The sequence below is a fragment of the Dipodomys ordii genome, unplaced genomic scaffold (genome assembly GCF_000151885.1).
Source record: "Dipodomys ordii isolate 6190 unplaced genomic scaffold, Dord_2.0 Scaffold1, whole genome shotgun sequence".
Taxonomy (NCBI): Eukaryota; Metazoa; Chordata; class Mammalia; order Rodentia; family Heteromyidae; genus Dipodomys; species Dipodomys ordii.
Window position 1 is genome coordinate 55,972,990 of NW_012267217.1, and position 17,621 is coordinate 55,990,610.

A 17,621-nucleotide genomic window follows, 5' to 3' on the forward strand; every position below is an offset into this window, starting at 1 on the left:
AAATGATATGCGCTTACATTTCTTTCTTTAGCTGTTTCTTTTGCTACTCCATTTTTTCATTCTCAAATCCAACAGTTGCTAAATACAAATTGAAGTTCATTCTCTCCATGACTACCTTAGTTAGCAGGAACTTGGCCTTACTAGCACCACATCCCCAAATCTTCTTTAAGGTGCTTTCGGTTTTTATTTTATATTTTAAACATATATCTTATCTCCCCCAAAACATTCTAGGTTCTAGTTACAGGCACCAGATTTTTGAGTGTTCTGTAGCACAAGGCCATAATGCCTTCATAGGTCTTCCATAAAGGTGTTGAATAAACTTACGTAAACTGATTTTCACAATATTCACTGAACATGGTGACAATTATATCAAGGACTATTTTTGCCTGCAAGAGGAAAAAAACAAATATAATGGTAATTTCTCAATATATTCTCTTCACTTAGATAGTAATGATATTTTAATGTAATTTAATTCTCAAACATCTAGGAATAACTTCACATATACATTCTAAGAAAGGAAGTGGAGTGAACATTGAAATAGACGCCCGTTCTTATCTTCAGGTGTTGTGCATTTAGGCAGTTCTCTGAGAGTTACCATCCATGACTGAGACAAATCATTTAGTTCCCCAACTTCCAACCTCAGGTCACCAGGTTTTAAGAGACACATATGGCTGATTACAAGAGTAAATGCAACCAAGTTCACAAATCTCTGAAGCCAGACTGAATCCTGCCCAGTCACTTACTAAGGGTATGACTCTGGAGAAGCCACTTACACTCTTTCAATCTCAGTCAAATTACTTGTTCAGAGGAAATAATAAAAAATTCCTATCTCATTCATTACTAACAGAATTAAATGCATAAGTCACAAAACATGTATTTTTCTATTGTTATTATAAAGTGATGTACAGAGGGATTACAGTTTCATAAGTACATTTCTTTTTGGACTCCAATGAGTGAAATAGCACTCCACACATATCACTGTGAATAAAACTCAATTTGCTAAATAAAACTTCATAGCTACCTCACTTTTAGAAAAAAAAATTTTTTTTACCAAGTATACAAAGATCTCTAGTTTTTCAGCATTTAAATCAAGCCTATTAAAATTTCTATAGGTTTATACAGTTCTTGTTATGGTATTTATTTTCAGCCTGTTCTCTATTACACATATGCCCACCTCTCTCACTAAACTAAGAATTCTCTGAAGCTAAGAAACAGGTAACTCAATAAATTCCTACCATGGGAAAAACATTAGTGCTCACTAAATATCTGCCAAATAACTAGGCTCTGGTATCTCATGCCTGAAGCAGTAGCTACTCAGGAGGCTGAGATATGAAGATCACAATTCAAAGCCAGCCCTGGAAAGAAAGCCCAGGAGACTCTAATTTCCAATTAACCATGAAAACGCTACAAGTGGAGCTATGGCTCAAGATGTTGAGCACTAGCCTTTAGTAAAAAAGCTCAAGAACAGTGCCCAGACCCTGAGTTTGTCAGCCCCAGGACCAGCACAAAAAATAAAAATTGTCAAATAAAGAAAGTACCATAAATGAAGTAGAGAATTTCTTCATTTTTGTAATTTTCTCAAATTTTGAAACACCCTGCTACCTACAATAAACATTTTAAATTTTAGCCAGCTTTAGCCCAGAAGTAAAATCTGTACTGTTTGATAATACAAAAACAGACTAAAAATTTTATTTACCTTAGTAAAATCAGTTCCTGTGCATTCGATAAACACATTTTTAGTATTTACTGTTATTTTGGAATGATCCCCTGCAAACAGTAACAATAAAGCAGTTTCAGAAAACAAAGCATGTTGTGAAGCTCAGCAAAACAGAAAACTCATTTTGACTTTAGAATACAACAAAAACTAACAGCTGAGAGGTAAATGAATGTAACATCTTTCATTTTAGGCTCCCATTGGAAGTTGGAGAATGCTGAAAATAATTACAGCATTGTCTTATCTAGTCTTCACAGGAAAACTGAAATTTGGAAACATGAAGGCCCTTCCCCAAGATCACAAGCTATTAAGCAGCAAAGTTAACATTTGGTATAGCCAGGCATGACTGTACTAGAATTCAACATTTCAAGAAGGCATTCCTTCCAGCTACCTATCAGCTAATCCTCCTCACTTCCAAAGTCAATTCTGCAAGCATACTCATATAAACACTTCACAAAGAAATTAGGACTGTAAGTTTAAGATTTAGATTTTTATTTTAACTATCAAACTACACGTGCTAGACAGTCTGAGTTTAAGTGAACTACTGTGGAAACTAAAACTAAGATGAAACCACCATGAAGTGACTCACCATTGATGATTGGAGGCATTGACAGGACAACCCCATTGCTGTCATAAATAACTGGGTACAGTGGTTTACTTTCAATGATATGTAAATAATGTTTAAGGTGGTTATCAGTCTGAAAAAAATTAAGACAAACAAAATTAGCTGTTTCTATGCAATTAGTTTGCCAACCTAATATTTTAAAACGTAAGGAGGGCAAGGAGTCAGAAAACATTAGTAACATTAAAATATCCTAAACCACAGAAACTCTAAAGTTTAATTATATTTGAATGGGAGAGCTAAAACTCTAACCAATTTGCTTCAATGTACTACTGACTAAGGAAAAAGGAAGGGAGAAAGAAGTCTTGGCAGAGGGCTGGGAAGGTGGCTCAGTGGTAGAGTGCTTGCCTTGCATGCCTGAGGCCCTGGGTTCGATTCCCCAGCACCACATAAGCAAAAAGAAAAAAAGCCGGAAGTGGCGCTGTGGCTCAAGTGGTAGAGCACTAGCCTTGAGCTGAAGAGCTGAGAGACAGCGCCCAGGCCCAGAGTTCAGGCCCCACGACCGGACCAAAAAAAAAAAAGAAGTCTTGGCAGAACTGGAACTGTTGCTTTGAATTTGCAATTGGTAAAAAGAGGATTCCCCTGTCCTTCCACTTATAGTCATTTGCTTACTCAGCCATTCTACCACTTACAGTTTTCATCAATCACTGATATTTTCAACAAACTATAAAGATATCAGCTCAGGAGTTGTGGATCAGAGGATCAGTTTCAGGCCAGTTTGGGCAAACATTTAACAAGAATTCACATCAACCAATAAGCTGGTAAGGTGATATTCAAGGGAGGCACAGGTAGGAAGAGCATAGTCCCAGACCAGCCCATAAAAAAAGCACAAGACCCTATCTGAAAAAAGTTAAGCAAAAAAGGGCCAGAGGTATGGCCGAAACTAACAGCTGCTTTTTCCACATTATAGTATTTCTTTTATGTTGTTGTTGTTGTTTTTTTTGGAGTCCAGTCCTGGGGCCTGAACTCTGGGCCTGGGCACTATCCCTCAGCTCTTCAGCTCAAGTCTAGCGCTCTACCACCTGAGCCACAGTGACACTTCCGGCTTTTTTTCTTTATGCTTATGTGGTGCTGAGGAATCGAACCCAGGGCCTCAGGCATGCAAGGCAAGTGCTCTACCACTGAGCCACCTTCCCAGTCCCCACATTATAGTATGTCTATTTGATATTTGCAATTCAAAATGATGGTTGAATTCATTTTCTCTGTTGGACCCAAAATTTCTAGGAATCTACAAGACACACACAAATACACATACACACACACACACACACACACACACACACACACACACACACAACCTATTACTTTGCTTATATGAGTTTTAACTATACACAAACGTGAAGATCATAATGTAGTATAATCTATTTCACTGTGTCTCAATTCTTTTCTTGGAGTACATTAAAAATAATCCAAAGCCAGGTGCCAGTGGCTCATGCCTGTAATCCTAGCTACTCAGAAGGATCACAGTTCAAAGCCAGCCCAGGCAGGAAAGTCTGTGAGACTCTTATCACCAGAAAACTGGAAGTGGTGCTGTGGCTCAAATGATAGAGTGCTTGTCTTGAGCTGAAGAGCTCAGGGGCAGCACCCAGGCCCAGAGTTCAAGCCCCATGACTTAAACCCCCCCCCCCCCCAAAAAAAACCACACACACAAAAAAAAACAAAAAAAACCCACAGACTAAAGTTATAACAAGAGCCTGCAAATCTAGCAACTCAGGAGGCTGAGATCTAAGGATCACAGTTCAAAGCCAGCCTGGACAGTAAAGTTCATGAAACTATTACCTTCAATTAACCATTAAAAAGCTGGAAGTGGAGCTGGGGCTCAAGTAGTAGAGGTTTGAATTCTCCTTTTTTGGGGTGTGGAGCAAAAAAGCTAAAACCTTTAAGCAGCCTGAATTCCTAGAAGCAGGGGTGGGGACTTAGGACAATAGGTTCCCAGACCTGCCAAATTTGTACCATGAACTCATGAGACTCTGAACTCTTGGGCTCCCTGTGACCCTGCTCCCTAACCATGACTCTGTTTAGGCCCCTCAACTTCTGCCGCCACTACTCCATGCCTCACATCTCCTGACTCTCCTCAGATCACTGTGATGTCCCTCTTCAACCCTCTATTAGCATTTACCTGGCTTGTTGACATTGTTTTCTGCTCTTTCTTTACTACCCTTGTGGCTTAGTTTCCTAACAGTATTAAGTGCATTTGAGGCTACAAGTCTTTGGGACATGAGTCTGCTTGCTGTTGTTGGCTTTCTAATAAAGATTCCCAATTCGACCTCTCAAGGAAAAAAACACATAAATAAATTTAAAAAAGCTTTAAGCAAGAGAAGCTCAGAGACAGTGCCCAGGCCCTGAGTTCAAGCCACAGGACCAACACACACCCACAAACAAACAAACAAAAATAACAAGAAGCAAAGCTAAAGCGTGAAGTAGACTCCACTGTCAATAAATCTCAGGTTAGCCTAGACACTCCTGTTTATTAAAAAAATTCACTCCGGGCTGGGAAGTTGGCTCAGTGGTAGAGTGCTTGCCTTGCATACATGAGGCCTTCGGTTTGATTCCTCAGCACCAATAAGCAGAAAAAGCCGGAAGTGGGGCTGAGGCTCAAGTGGTAGAGCGCTAGTCTACAGTTGAAGAGCTGAGGGACAGTGCCCAGGCTCAGAGTTCAGGCCCCACAACCGACAAAAAAAAAACTCACTCCATTTCCGTACTTCTGAGACTTGAATGTAAAGGCATTTTATGACTTACACAAAGCTACCATACAATGAAGATCAGCATGTACCTTGTATATGTTCATTAATTCACAGGCTGTATGCTCCTTTGTCTTATTGAGAGGCTTGAATTTGATATCTGAAGGGCGCTTTGCAGTGTATGTAAACGGGCCTGACAAAGTGTCCAAATCATGGGTGCCAATGGCAACAAGGGCTCTTTTCCTGAATGTTAAGAGGGAAGAGAAAAGGGGGGGGGGGAGAAGTAGAAGAAAGGAATAGATCTGAATATTCCATAGCAGAAATTCCACATGGAACAGAATATTTACTTTAAATTTTAAGCACTTCCCTAAAGTAGCAAATTGCTCTTTTATGGCATCTTTCTAAAAGGCATAAATTCTCACATTACAATAGTAAGAAATAACAAAGGCACTTAAAACACATTACTCCAATAACTGGAGCACATTCCTTGCCACTATGCAGTCCATATGACCCACTTCTTTTTTCACTCTTTTTCCTCCCCATGTCCTCAAGTAACAAGAAATGTTTTCTGCATTAATTTACTGACATTAAATTTACTGTGTTTGTCAGCTTTTCTTTATTTTCCTAAATTTTCCATGATATAGCTGTAGGTTTTTGGTTCAGAAAATTCTATTATAAAAGCTATGAATTGCATTTAAAGTTCAACATGTAACAAAGTTTAAAAGGTATTTTCAGTTGTTGTATAGTTTAGCCACAAATGATTTGAGGTAAATTTATAGCAAGCTATAAATAAAGAGAAAGAAATCAAAATAGGAATTTTAAAAAGAAGCAGAAAAATAAAGAACCAAATAAATAAATGAATATGAAACGAAGGGATGAAGATATAGTTCAAATGGTAAATCAAATAGCCTTGGGTTCAATTCCCAGTTCAATAAATAAATTAATGTTATTTTACTCAATGAATTATATTATTTTGGAATACCCAGAATTATCATATACAATGAAATATATACATGGCTCACTAAGTTTAGATAAATTAACAATTGCCAAATCCATGTGTAAAAACAAAATAGAGACTATCTGGTCTTAGAAAAAGTACTCCTTGGGGCTGGGAAGGTGGCTCAGTGGTAGAGCGCTTGCCTTACATGCATGAGGCCCTGGGTTCGATTCTTCAGTACCACACAAGCAAAAAGAAAAAAGCCGGAAGTGGCGCTGTGACTCAAGTGGTAGAGCACTAGCCTTGAGCTGAAGAGCTGAGGGGCAGCGCCCAGGCCCAGAGTTCAGGCCTCACAACCGGACCAAAAAAAAAAAAGAAAAAGTACTCCTTGGCTGGGCACAGATGGCTCACCCATGTAATCCTAGCTATTCAGAAGGCTGAGATCTAAGGATCATGGTTTAAAGCCAGCCCATGCAGGAAATTCCATAAGATGCTTACTCCAATTAAGCACCAAAAAAAGCCAGAAGGGGTGCTGTGGCTCAAAGTGGTAGAGCTCTAGGCTCTAGTGCCCAAGTCCTGAATTCAAACCCCACAACCGACAAAAAAGAAAAAGAATAAGCACTCCTTAATGGGTAAAAAATAGAAAAAGAAGAAAAAGGAATCAATGAAACTAAAAGAAGGGAAGGCCAGGGAGAAAGAAAAGAAGGAAGGAAAAATGGAAGGAGAGAAGAAATAAGGTAATCTATAAGATGATCATTATATAATAAAAAATATGGGTCTGGCACAGCAACGTTAGACTGTCTTGAGTCTAAGTAACTAATGTTACTTAACAATATTATTAATGTTACTTAACAATATTTTTAAAAACAATCTGCTGGAGAAAAGGATTGAGGAAGGGAAAGCAGAAGGACACAACAGGGAGGAAACGGCAAGATGGGAAGGGAAGGGGGACGCAGTGAGACAGGAAAGAATAAATGAGACAAAACCACAAACCTGCAAATATTCTGATGTAATTTCTCCTGAAGTTCAATGAAGCTGTCATATCGATCTTTAGTAAACTTTATATTCCGGAGAACTGCTGCTACGGCATAAGGCCTCACTTTACCTGTCTGAAATTCACAAACTATCAGAAAGAGTAAATATTAAGCCTTTATTTATCTTATGCAGCCTTGACAGGGTTATGAGGTTTTATTCGAACAAGTGTATATTCATGTATTCAATCAACAACTAATAAGGTGGTAAAAAGACAGTTACTGCCTTGTGCTGGTGGCTCACATCTATAATCCTAGCTGCTCAAGAGGCTGAGATCTGAGGGTAGCGGTTCAAAGCCAGACCAGGCAGAAAAGTCTCTATGAGACTCTTATCTCCAGTTAACCACTCAAAAAGCCAGATAAGGAGCTATGGCTCAAAGTAGTAGAGTGCTAGCCTTGAGCAAAGAGCCACGGACAGTACTCAGGCCCTGAGTTCAAGCTCCATGACCAGAATAAAGAGTCACTTTCTCACAGAATTTACTCAGTAAGTCTTTTGAAATTATACTAATAACAAAAAAAATCTTTAAATAATTTTTTCATAGTGCATATCTTTACCAAAATAACCTGCCCAATTTTGTCTTTATAAATTTTATTGATGTAGCTTAAGAATTTTATCTCAGACTGGAGGTGTGGCTCAAATGGAAAAACATTAGCCAAAAGCAGAATAAGCTAAGCAAGAGTACAAAGCCCTGACTTTAGGCCCCAGGACCATCACAAAACAAAACAACAATAACAACAACAGAGAATTATATTTAAATGGGTATTATTTATCTAATTCAATTATGTTTTTGGTAGTGCTGGGCACTGAACACTGGGCCTCTTGCTAAGCCCGTCCCTAACACCACCAGTCCTTAAATGGGTTTTGAATAAGCATTCGGGTATTTTCCAAGATAATTTATGAAAAATAGATACTTTGGGAGTTTTGTCACTTTTTGGTAATAGGATGACAGTTTTGAAGTGCTAAAGACTAACACATCCCCCTTAGCGAGTGCTCAGCGTGTCAGAGGGTTAGCTTTGTTCTCTTCCCTCCCCACCTTACTGACATACACAATTTTTTAAAGGGAAAAGTATAACGTTATCCTTATTACCTCTTCTGTGACAATCAATTTTTGGATTTCTCCATTTGGCATTACCCGCTTATATACTGGAGCTTTTATCCTAAAATAATATTCAAATAGTTTTAATCAAAACATTTGATAAATTACATTAATCTTAGACTTACAAACAGAACATACACAAAAATCACTAGAATTAGAGCACTGAGTCAACTTCTGGCTGAGTACTAATAAAAAACTGACAAACTTTCTAACTTTAAGTTGTCTAAAATGATACAACACCCCTCATGATAATGAGTTTCCTATCTCTGAGTCTCAGCAAAGGTATCAAAAGCATTTGAGCAGTGATGGAAAGTGCTGAATTGGATAATCTTACTACAAACACAAGATTTTGTGCTTCTCAGAAAAAATAAGATATATTAAAGATATAGATTCACTGGTCTAGGCTAGAGCTGTTGCATCACAGAAGAAAGATGGTACCTGATGAATCTGAAGGCATCTATCTCTAGGCAATTCTTTTTTTGGGTGGGGGGTACGGTTGTGGGCCTGAATTCTGGGCCTGGGCGCTGTCCCTCAGCTCCTCAGCTCAAGGCTAGTGCTCTATCACTTGAGCCACAGCACCACTTCTGGCTTTTTTTTCCTGCTTATGTGGTGCTGAGGAATCGAACCCAGGGCCTCATGCACGGAAGGTAAGCGCTCTACCACTGAGCCACCTTCCCAGCCCATCTAGGCAATTCTTAGCACTACTAGTTAACTACTCATGTTTTCTGGCAGTGCTTGTCAAACTTCCATGTGTTTACAATCAACTGAGGAGTGTGTTAAACCTCAGATCCAAATTAATGTTATTTTGGATAGAAGGTAAGAGTTTGCATGTCTACCAAGCTCTCTGTGATACAGATGCTACGGACTCAAAGACTAAACTTTTCAGTTGAAAGTCACTTCATAATGGTCTTATAAAAATCACTTGTGGTACTTTTTTAAAATACAGATTCTAGCCAGACTGGAGGTATGGTTCAAACAGTAAAGGACCAACTGTCAGCAAGAATGCAGAGATAGAGCTCAACGCCCTTAATTCAAGCCTTAGTACTAGCAGCTTTTTCTCAAGGTCTCAGCTAAATATTCAAAATAAAGTACAGATTTGGATCAGACAGGTATGAGAAACTCTATAAATAAACATTTGATTATCATGCATGAAATCAATTGTCTAAATCCCCAAGTCACTATCATTTCAGACTCATTGTTCATCTGATGTTTTCATAATTTTACAACAGACCAGATAATATATAAGTAATTTGAAAAAATTATAGCTATTTTTTCATCCTATTCATTTACGTATTTATTACATGAAGAGTTAGAAGGGCCCTTAAAATCTCCTTCATTATAGACCAGGATACAGCAAGAGAAGCCAATGAAATTACCCAAGAGAAGATAACATGGCCATCATAAGAAATTCAAGTTTTCTAGCTTCATTTTAGTAATTTCATCAGGCATATGAAGAATTTTTTAAGAAACCATAAAATCATCACTCTCCCGTTTTAAAATATGCCCCAAATGAAAGGTGACTCAATGGGCCAGCTAATTGTTAATGGCTACAATTTACAAGAATCTCATCCTGAAATCATCCCTTTATGCTGACCTAACTGCTGATTACAATAAGAGAAAACTTCCTTACCTTTCTTTGAAGACCTGAAGTCCTCGAACCAATCCTTCTAGGCATAGAAGATCATATCTATTGGCAGGGACATCAATTTTGTAAAGAACGACATCAGAGGCCCCCTGTGCTTTCACATTACCTTGTTCCTTACTTATTATTTCCTTCTCAGAAGTCTAAACCAAGCAAAAAAAAAAAAAAGTTAATGAACTACATTCTTTTCTACAACAAAATTGGTTTTATTATATCTGCAGTGAAAATACTAAAATGTTATAATATGCAGAAAAATACTCAAGATATATTCAGTTCTGTCTCCTCAGTCATTATAGAATAGTGGAAATTCATCTAAAGCAAGAGTCAGCAAACCATGGCCTACTGGCAACATCAAGTATCTTATATTGTAAATACATTTTTTTATTGTGAAAATACTGTACAGAGGGGTTACAATTACATGGGCAAGATAATGAGTATATTTCTTATCAAGCATTGTAGCCTCCTCTTTTGTTTCCCCTTCCCATCCCTTCCAAGCCTCCCCCCACCCCCCCCACCAAAGTTGTAAAGTTCATTTTCAACATGATAACTTGTACTTCTCATTGTTGCAATGGGTCCACCTGTATCCTTATTTAAATGACTTGTTTTTCCCCTTCCCCTCCAAAAATTATACCGACATCAAATACAGTGAATTTTTACTGGAATACAGTACAGATATATAGCTATGTATAATCTATTGCTTCAGGCTGGGAAGGTGGCTCAGTGGTAGAGCGATTGCCTTGCATGTATGAGGCCCTGGGTTCGATTCCTCAGCACCACATAAGCAGAAAAAAAAGGCCGGAAGTGGCGCTGTGGCTCAAGTGGTAGAGCACTCGCCTTGAGCTGAAAAGCTGAGGGATAGTGCCCAGGCCCAGAGATCAGGCCCCACAACCGGACCAAAAAAAAAAAAATCTATTGCTTCACAATGCAACAGCTTAGTTATCTCAAACAATATAAGCTACGAATTCTACAATATTCACATCTAAAAGAACAAAGAGAACCAAGAACAAAGAGCATCAATAAAATGAATCACCAAATAAATACAATTCCTCATAAAGATTTGAACATCTTAGTCCTGCCAAATGCCAGTGGCTCACACCTGTAATCCTAGCTACTCAGGAGGCTGAGATCTTAGGATCACAGTTCAAAGCCAGGCTGGGCAGAAAAGTCTGTGAGTCTCTGATCTCCAATTATTCACAGAAAACCAGAAATGGAGCTGTGGCTCAAAGTGGTAGAGCACTAGCTTTGAGCAAAAGAGCTCAGAGACAGTGCCCAAGTCCTGAATTCAAACCCCATGACCAACCAAAAAACAAACAAAAAAGACAATATAAAAACAAATCAAAAGGCAGGTCTTAGTGGTTCACACCTCCAATCCTTAGTCACTCAGAAGACTGAGATCTGAGGATCTAGTTTCAAAGCCAGCATGGGCAGATAGATCTAAGAGACTCTCATCTCCAATTAACCAGCAGAAAGCCAGAAGCAGAGGAATGACTCAAGTGGTAGAGCACTAGAATAAAATAGCAAATCAAGAGGTCAAGGCCCTGGGTTCAAGCCCCAGTACCAGCAAAATTAAAACTAAAGTGTCAAAACATTAAAAGAGATTGTGAGAGGTGATGGTGGAAATCAGAAAAGACAATAGGTCAATGGGAAATAGCCTAGGGACAGAAGAGTATGAACAGCAAGCAGAAAGCAACCAAGAGGAAGGAATGAGAAGAAACACCACTAGGACAGTAACTTGTAATGCAATAGCAGGGCTTAGATATCTTAATTACTACATTACAGCAAAAACTTATGAAAAGATAAAAGATAACCACTGCCAAAAAGTTAAAGTCTATACTTCATGTTTACAACAGATAACTATAAACATATAAGAAATTCTCAATAAAAATGACTATTACTGCCAGGCGCCAGTGGCTCAAGCCTGTAATCCTAGCTACTCAGCCAGCCTGGGAAGGAATGTCTGTGAGACTCTTATCTCCAATAAACCACCAGAACACTGGAAGTGTTGCTGTGGCTCAACTGGTAGAGCGCTAGCCTTGAGCTAAAGAACTGAGGGACAGTGCTCAGGGACAGAGTTCAAGCCCCCCCCACACACAAAAAAGACTATTCCTATTACCATTTGCAAATCCCATTTAACCAGTATTTCCATAAATAACATGTTAAAATAACTGATGTGTTTCTATCAACATATGTAGTGGCTTTGGTTTTACATGACATTATCTTCTCACTGACATAATATGAGTAATTCAAACCATTGCCCATACTACAAATTACAGTCTGTGCTCATACGAAGTACAGAGGAAGTTGCTTTTGGACACAAAGTACTTTGTGCCAAAGCAGTCACCCTTGAGGAACCACTTCAGGCAGTGCTGGGATTCCAACACTCAGGAGGCAAATTACCAACTAGAGAAAATAAGAAGCCAGAGAGGCAGGAGCAAGAGGAAGAATGGGAGATAAACAATAAATGGGCAAGCAAATAGAGTAGTTTTTAGAAATACAAATGGCTAACATACATATAAAGAAACAGTCAACTTCTTTAGCCATAAAGGAAATGCATATCAAAACCACACTGAGATTCCATCTCACACTAGTTAGAATAACATTCATTAAAAAATAGCAACAGGGGCTGGGAAGGTGGCTCAGTGGTAGAGCGCTTGCCTCGCATGCATGAGGCTGGGTTTGATTCCTCAGCACCACATAAGCAGAAAAAAAAAAGCCAGAAGTGGTGCTGTGGCTCAAGTGGTAGAGCGCTAGCCTTGAGCTGAAGAGCTGAGGGACAGCACCCAGGCCGAGTTCAGGCTCCACCACCGGAGTCCCCCCAACCCCCCCCCCAAAAAACACAAATGCTGGCAAGAATTTGAAGTGAAAGCAAATTTCACACACTGTTAGTAGAAATGTAAACTAGTACAACCACTAAGGAAATCAGTATAGAAATGCACCGAAAAACTAAAAATAGACCCATCTTATTATCCTGCCATTCCCCTACTGGGCATATAAAAGAAGGAATACAAATCAACAGACAAGAAAGACATCTGCAGTGCTGCTCACAATAGCCACAGTATAATCAGCTAAAGTACCCAACAACATATGAATGGATAAAGGAAATATAATACATATGTACCATAGAATATGTAAAAGTAAAATTATATTATTTGCATGAAAATGGATGGATTTGGAAAGCATCATGCTGTGTAAGATAAGCCAAGCTGAAAAAGCCAAATGCCATGTTTTCACTCATATTCATAGACATACAAATATGTATATATATATATACATATTGATATATATACAATACATACACACACAGAACATGCTTCTAACTGTGGGACTATTTAGTGGGATGAGGGAGAAAGGAGAGGGAAAAAGAAAGATGTATGAAACTATGTATGAAGATGCCGTAAGGAATCTAAATGAAAGCTGTTTATCAATAAGGGGATGGAGAAAGAAAAGCAGTAGAGAGGGTTATTCTGATAAAAATATGATTTATGTACATCTAAAATTCCATACTGAAACCCCTTGGTAAAATTAATGCACACATACACACACACACATACAGAATGGCAAAAAAATAAAACAGTTTAGGAAGGGAAGGTAGCAGCCAAAAGAGGACACGTGAAAGGAGAAGGTGAATATGGTCAAAGTGATTTACTCTCATGAGTGAAAAGAGAACAATGAAACCTGCTGAAGTTGTTGGGAGAAGAGAAGTGAATAAAAGAAAATGGTAAGAGGTGGTGAGTTTGATCAGGATTTACTGAATGAATATATGGAAATGTCAACATAAAATCTTCTCTCCTACAACTAATGTATGCTTAAAAAAATTTTCAAAAAAGAAAATTGAGAAGGAAAAGTAAAAAAACCTAAATTTAAATAATGTATAATTAAACACTAATAAAATATCATTTTTAGTGAAACTAAGTTACTTCTCTGAAGACTTGAGGAAGGTAGATTTCAGAAGATTATAAAAATGACAGAATCTAAACCATTTATCTCACAAATAAAATGAATATACTGAGAGACAAAACATACAAAAAAAAAAGACTCAAGAGGCAAAGTAATCTTCCCTAGAACAGAGAGCACAAAGGCCCACAAATGAATCACCTTCATCTAACTATAAAGTAATAAGGATGGGCTGGAGAGATGTCTCAAGTTGCATAAAGCACCTACCTACCAAGCACAAAGCCCTGAGTTCAAACCCTGGTACATACAATAACACAATAAATGCTGAAAAATAAAGATATCTAAAATACGTATGTAAACATATACATGTGTATATATACATGTGTATATATATAAGTACATATCAATACATACAATTTCATCAAGTTCCAAGCCAAATTCAAAACATAGTTCATCAAATTCTTCGTCAGCTAAGGAAAAAAAGAGAGACTGTTAATTTTAATCTGTTCAACACAAATGAAAATGATTCACAAATTTCATTCTTATCAATCACCTTATGCCAAGCATGTTAAATGTCAAGTATCAGACGTTACCATTTAAAAATAAAAGTTTTGGGGCTGGGAAGGCGGCTCAGTGGTAGAGTGCTTGCCTTGCATGCATGAGGCCCGGGTTCGATTCCTCGGCACCACATAAGCAGAAAAAAAGCCGGAAGTGGCATTGTGGCTCAAGTGGTAGAGCGCTAGCCTTGAGCTGAAGAGCTGAGGGACAGTGCCCAGGCCCAGAGCTCAGGCCTCACGACAGGACCCAAAAAAATTTTTTTTAATAAATAAATAAAAGTTTGGCAAAGGTTAAGAAAAAGGACCAATTACTCTATACTAATATCAACCATAAGCTTAGGTTACCAGAGCTGGGACATTTTTTTCACTGGGGGGGGGGGGAAGGAGGAAGAAAACACCTGTTTAGTAGAGATCAAATAGAAAGCAGCTCCAATTCACAGATTCACACAAAGGAATGTCACCTAAATCCCAGCCTTTAAAATACTCTGAAGCGACCTGACACTTGGCTTTGGAGTCCGGCCAATCACTTCCCAAGTGTGAGAACTTGGCACCTGAGGTAAAGTTTCTTGGCACTTTACCAATACCCTCAATTGAAAAACAACTTTTCACGGTAATTTTCATCATAGAACTGTTGGGAGTATTTAAATGACATCAGGCATAGTACCGTAAAATATATCATAGTTTTCTTCCTTATTCTACTTTGCTTTTTTACCTGGTACATCATTTTCAGGGTTTCTACATTACTGAAACTTGAACACAAACCAGCATTATCAGGATACTTTAAGGAAAACTTAGAAGTCTGTAGATTCCTGATTCAGAGCAAGGGCTGGGTTCAGTTATACAAAGCATGCAAAGTATGTATGAGACTCAGGTTCAATCCCCAGCACAAGAACAAAAAAAACAAAAAAGATTTCTCTATTCCAAACATTAAACTTCAATTCAAGAGGTATTTACTGAGCACACATGATATGCCAAGGCTATAAAGATTAATAAAATATAATTCCTGCCTTGATTACTTCCTCTTCTAGCAATAAAACCACAGTGTAATAAGTATAATCAAGTGCAAGGTACTGCAGTGGCATGAAGCTCCACTTGAGCCAACACTGCTGCATAAAAAATGCGTTGATTAGTAAATAGCTGTAGGTACAGAAACAAGAGCTTGGCAAAATGGCTAACTCTAAGTAATTTAATATGAATGAAGACTAATGTTCACATCAAGAAAAAACAGAACAAGTAGAAAATGAACAATTCATGACATGTCTAAGGAACAGCTGTGCTATCTGCAGGTAATAGGAGTTACACTAGCAGTGGAGCACCAACCAGGAGCAAAAAAGCCCAGCAAGAGCACAAGACCCTGAGTTCAAGCCCTAGTACAGCATGCGTGCACGCACACACGCACACACATCAAATCTAAGACATAAGGTAGAATCAAAGCTATAAATGAAAAAAGTTATGAGACAGGAAGATCAAAGGCACAATTCGAAGAATATAATAAAGAAATTAAGAATGTGTGTCACAAATCTATTCATACAACAGAGCTTAATTAAAAGCACTCTATGAGCAGAAATTTCAATCACTGTTGGATACTTTGGCTTTTATCTCATGAAAGAAAGGCAAATTCACTAAGGGCCCACAAAGTTTCCAAAACATATAGACAGAAACATCACTAGCTTGGAATAAAAGGAGGAGAAACAGGTCAAAAGTCTTTGCTCCAAAACTGTATTAGCAGGAAGTAGAATCAGAAAGCTAATCATGCTTTCTGGGAATAGTGACAACAGGAAAAATACAATGGAATCTCAGATAGACCATCGCTGGAATGACTTTTAAACAACAATACCAACAACAAAAAACGAATGTTGATAGGAAAAGCATAAACGAGATATTATCTGAAACAAAAAAAAGAAAGAAAAATGGAAAAAAAAAAACAGAAGGAAACAAGATGGACCCATACAGTGTGGAAACCAGAAGATGTGTGAACATATTTCTGACCAGAGCCTTTGAAAGACCCAGAGGCTAACACTCTCTAGGGACAATCAAGCTCACTTTCAAGCTCACTCTCATAACATGGGAGGTGGAGGTGGGGAGGGTGAAAGGGAATAAAGAAGTGCAGCTCTAAAACATGTTAAAACATCAAATAACTGTAAACAGGTTATGAAGCCTCACCATTTCTTAAAATGTGGATAATTGCTTACATCTCTAGAGATGGAGACCTGGCTGGGAACTGATTATAGACATTTTTAAAATTGTCCAGACATCATCTTGTGCTACTCAAGTAGATCATACACCACTGGTGAGACTGGTTTTCAAGGGAAAGCAAAAAATACAAGTAAGCATATTATATATACTAAAGAGTGGTTAAAGAATTAAAGCCAAGTTACAAAGGGTAAGGACTTGGGACAGAAAAGAAAATAAGGCCTACAGAATAGGTGATACTTAAAAATACACCTTTAAAAATATTTTGAGGGTGTGTGTGTGTGTGCACGTGCGCATGAACTCGGAATCTGGGCACTGTCCCTGAGCTTTTCAGCTCCAGGCTAACACTCTACCACTTGATCCACCAATTCCACTTCCCACTTTTTGGGGCGATGAGTCTCCAGCACTTTCCCATGGGGCTGACTTTGAACCGTGCTCCTCAGATCTCAGCCTCCAGAACATTCTATGATTACTGGGCGTGAGCCACGGGCACACAGAAGTTTTTTTAAGTTAACTTTTACTTTCACAGTAAGAATAATACTTTATTCTGAGAAGCTCTTCAGCTATTACGAAGTGAACTGTTGCTTTGTTACCATCCTGCCATCCAGTACCAAAAACAGCTAGCTCCAATCACGTGAACAGCCTTTAAACAATCTGCTAGTTATGGGGTGGAGTAGATGTCATTCCGCTTATTACATCTTTGGTTTCTATGTCTCCTCTTTCCCTCCTCCTCCCGCCATGGTTGTGTTTTCAGAACAGAGGAAGTGATCATGCATAGCAGGAGAACTAAGTCCAAAAAGACGTATCTTTCAGGCCTCGATTCAACGTAACTACTGCCCAGCCAATGCTTTTCTCAGCACACCTTATTGCCTTTCCTGGACTGTGTGTCTCCTTTACCAAAATGGGGACGAGGTGTCGGGTGCACAGGTGCACAGCTGTCGGGTCGGTGCCAGAGACCTGCCTGGCGTTCAGTAACCACAAAAAAGGAAACGAAAATGCCCTCCATCCTCAAAGTCCTGCTCCCACCCCCGGAAAAACTGAGTTTCCCCAGTGCCAAACCTAAGATGCTTATTCCCGGGTGCGTGAGCCACGGGACCCAGGCTGGAGCTACCCACGCCACACGAGCTCCGCGCCGGACCACGGAATGACTGACACGCAGGGCGGCGCATGCGCGGGAAGCGCCACGGCCGCCGCCGCGAAGCCGGCTCCCGAGAAGCTACCTCAGCCCACCTGAGCTGCCCGCTACGTCAGCC

General features: G+C 38.9%; 1 protein-coding gene across 3 annotated transcripts in view; it reads right to left on the reverse strand.

Annotated features, from left to right (window-relative positions):
• The window catches only part of Farsb (phenylalanyl-tRNA synthetase, beta subunit), a 65,807-nt gene that overhangs the window by 48,003 nt on the left and 183 nt on the right, over positions 1-17,621 (reverse strand). The window contains exons 1-9 of one of the 3 annotated variants that reach the window (XM_013010911.1): positions 17,428-17,488; positions 14,033-14,088; positions 9,713-9,769; positions 8,074-8,143; positions 6,948-7,063; positions 5,110-5,260; positions 2,304-2,412; positions 1,697-1,767; positions 325-386 (exon numbers count right to left, since the gene is read on the reverse strand). In XM_013010911.1, coding sequence (XP_012866365.1) covers positions 325-386; positions 1,697-1,767; positions 2,304-2,412; positions 5,110-5,260; positions 6,948-7,063; positions 8,074-8,143; positions 9,713-9,769; positions 14,033-14,073 — 677 coding nt within the window. In that variant the 5' untranslated portion in view covers positions 14,074-14,088; positions 17,428-17,488. Of the gene's footprint in view, positions 1-324; positions 387-1,696; positions 1,768-2,303; positions 2,413-5,109; positions 5,261-6,947; positions 7,064-8,073; positions 8,144-9,712; positions 9,868-14,032; positions 14,089-17,427; positions 17,489-17,621 lie in introns of those variants that run through there. The other 2 variants (XM_013010902.1, XM_013010895.1) reach the window with 2 other exon arrangements.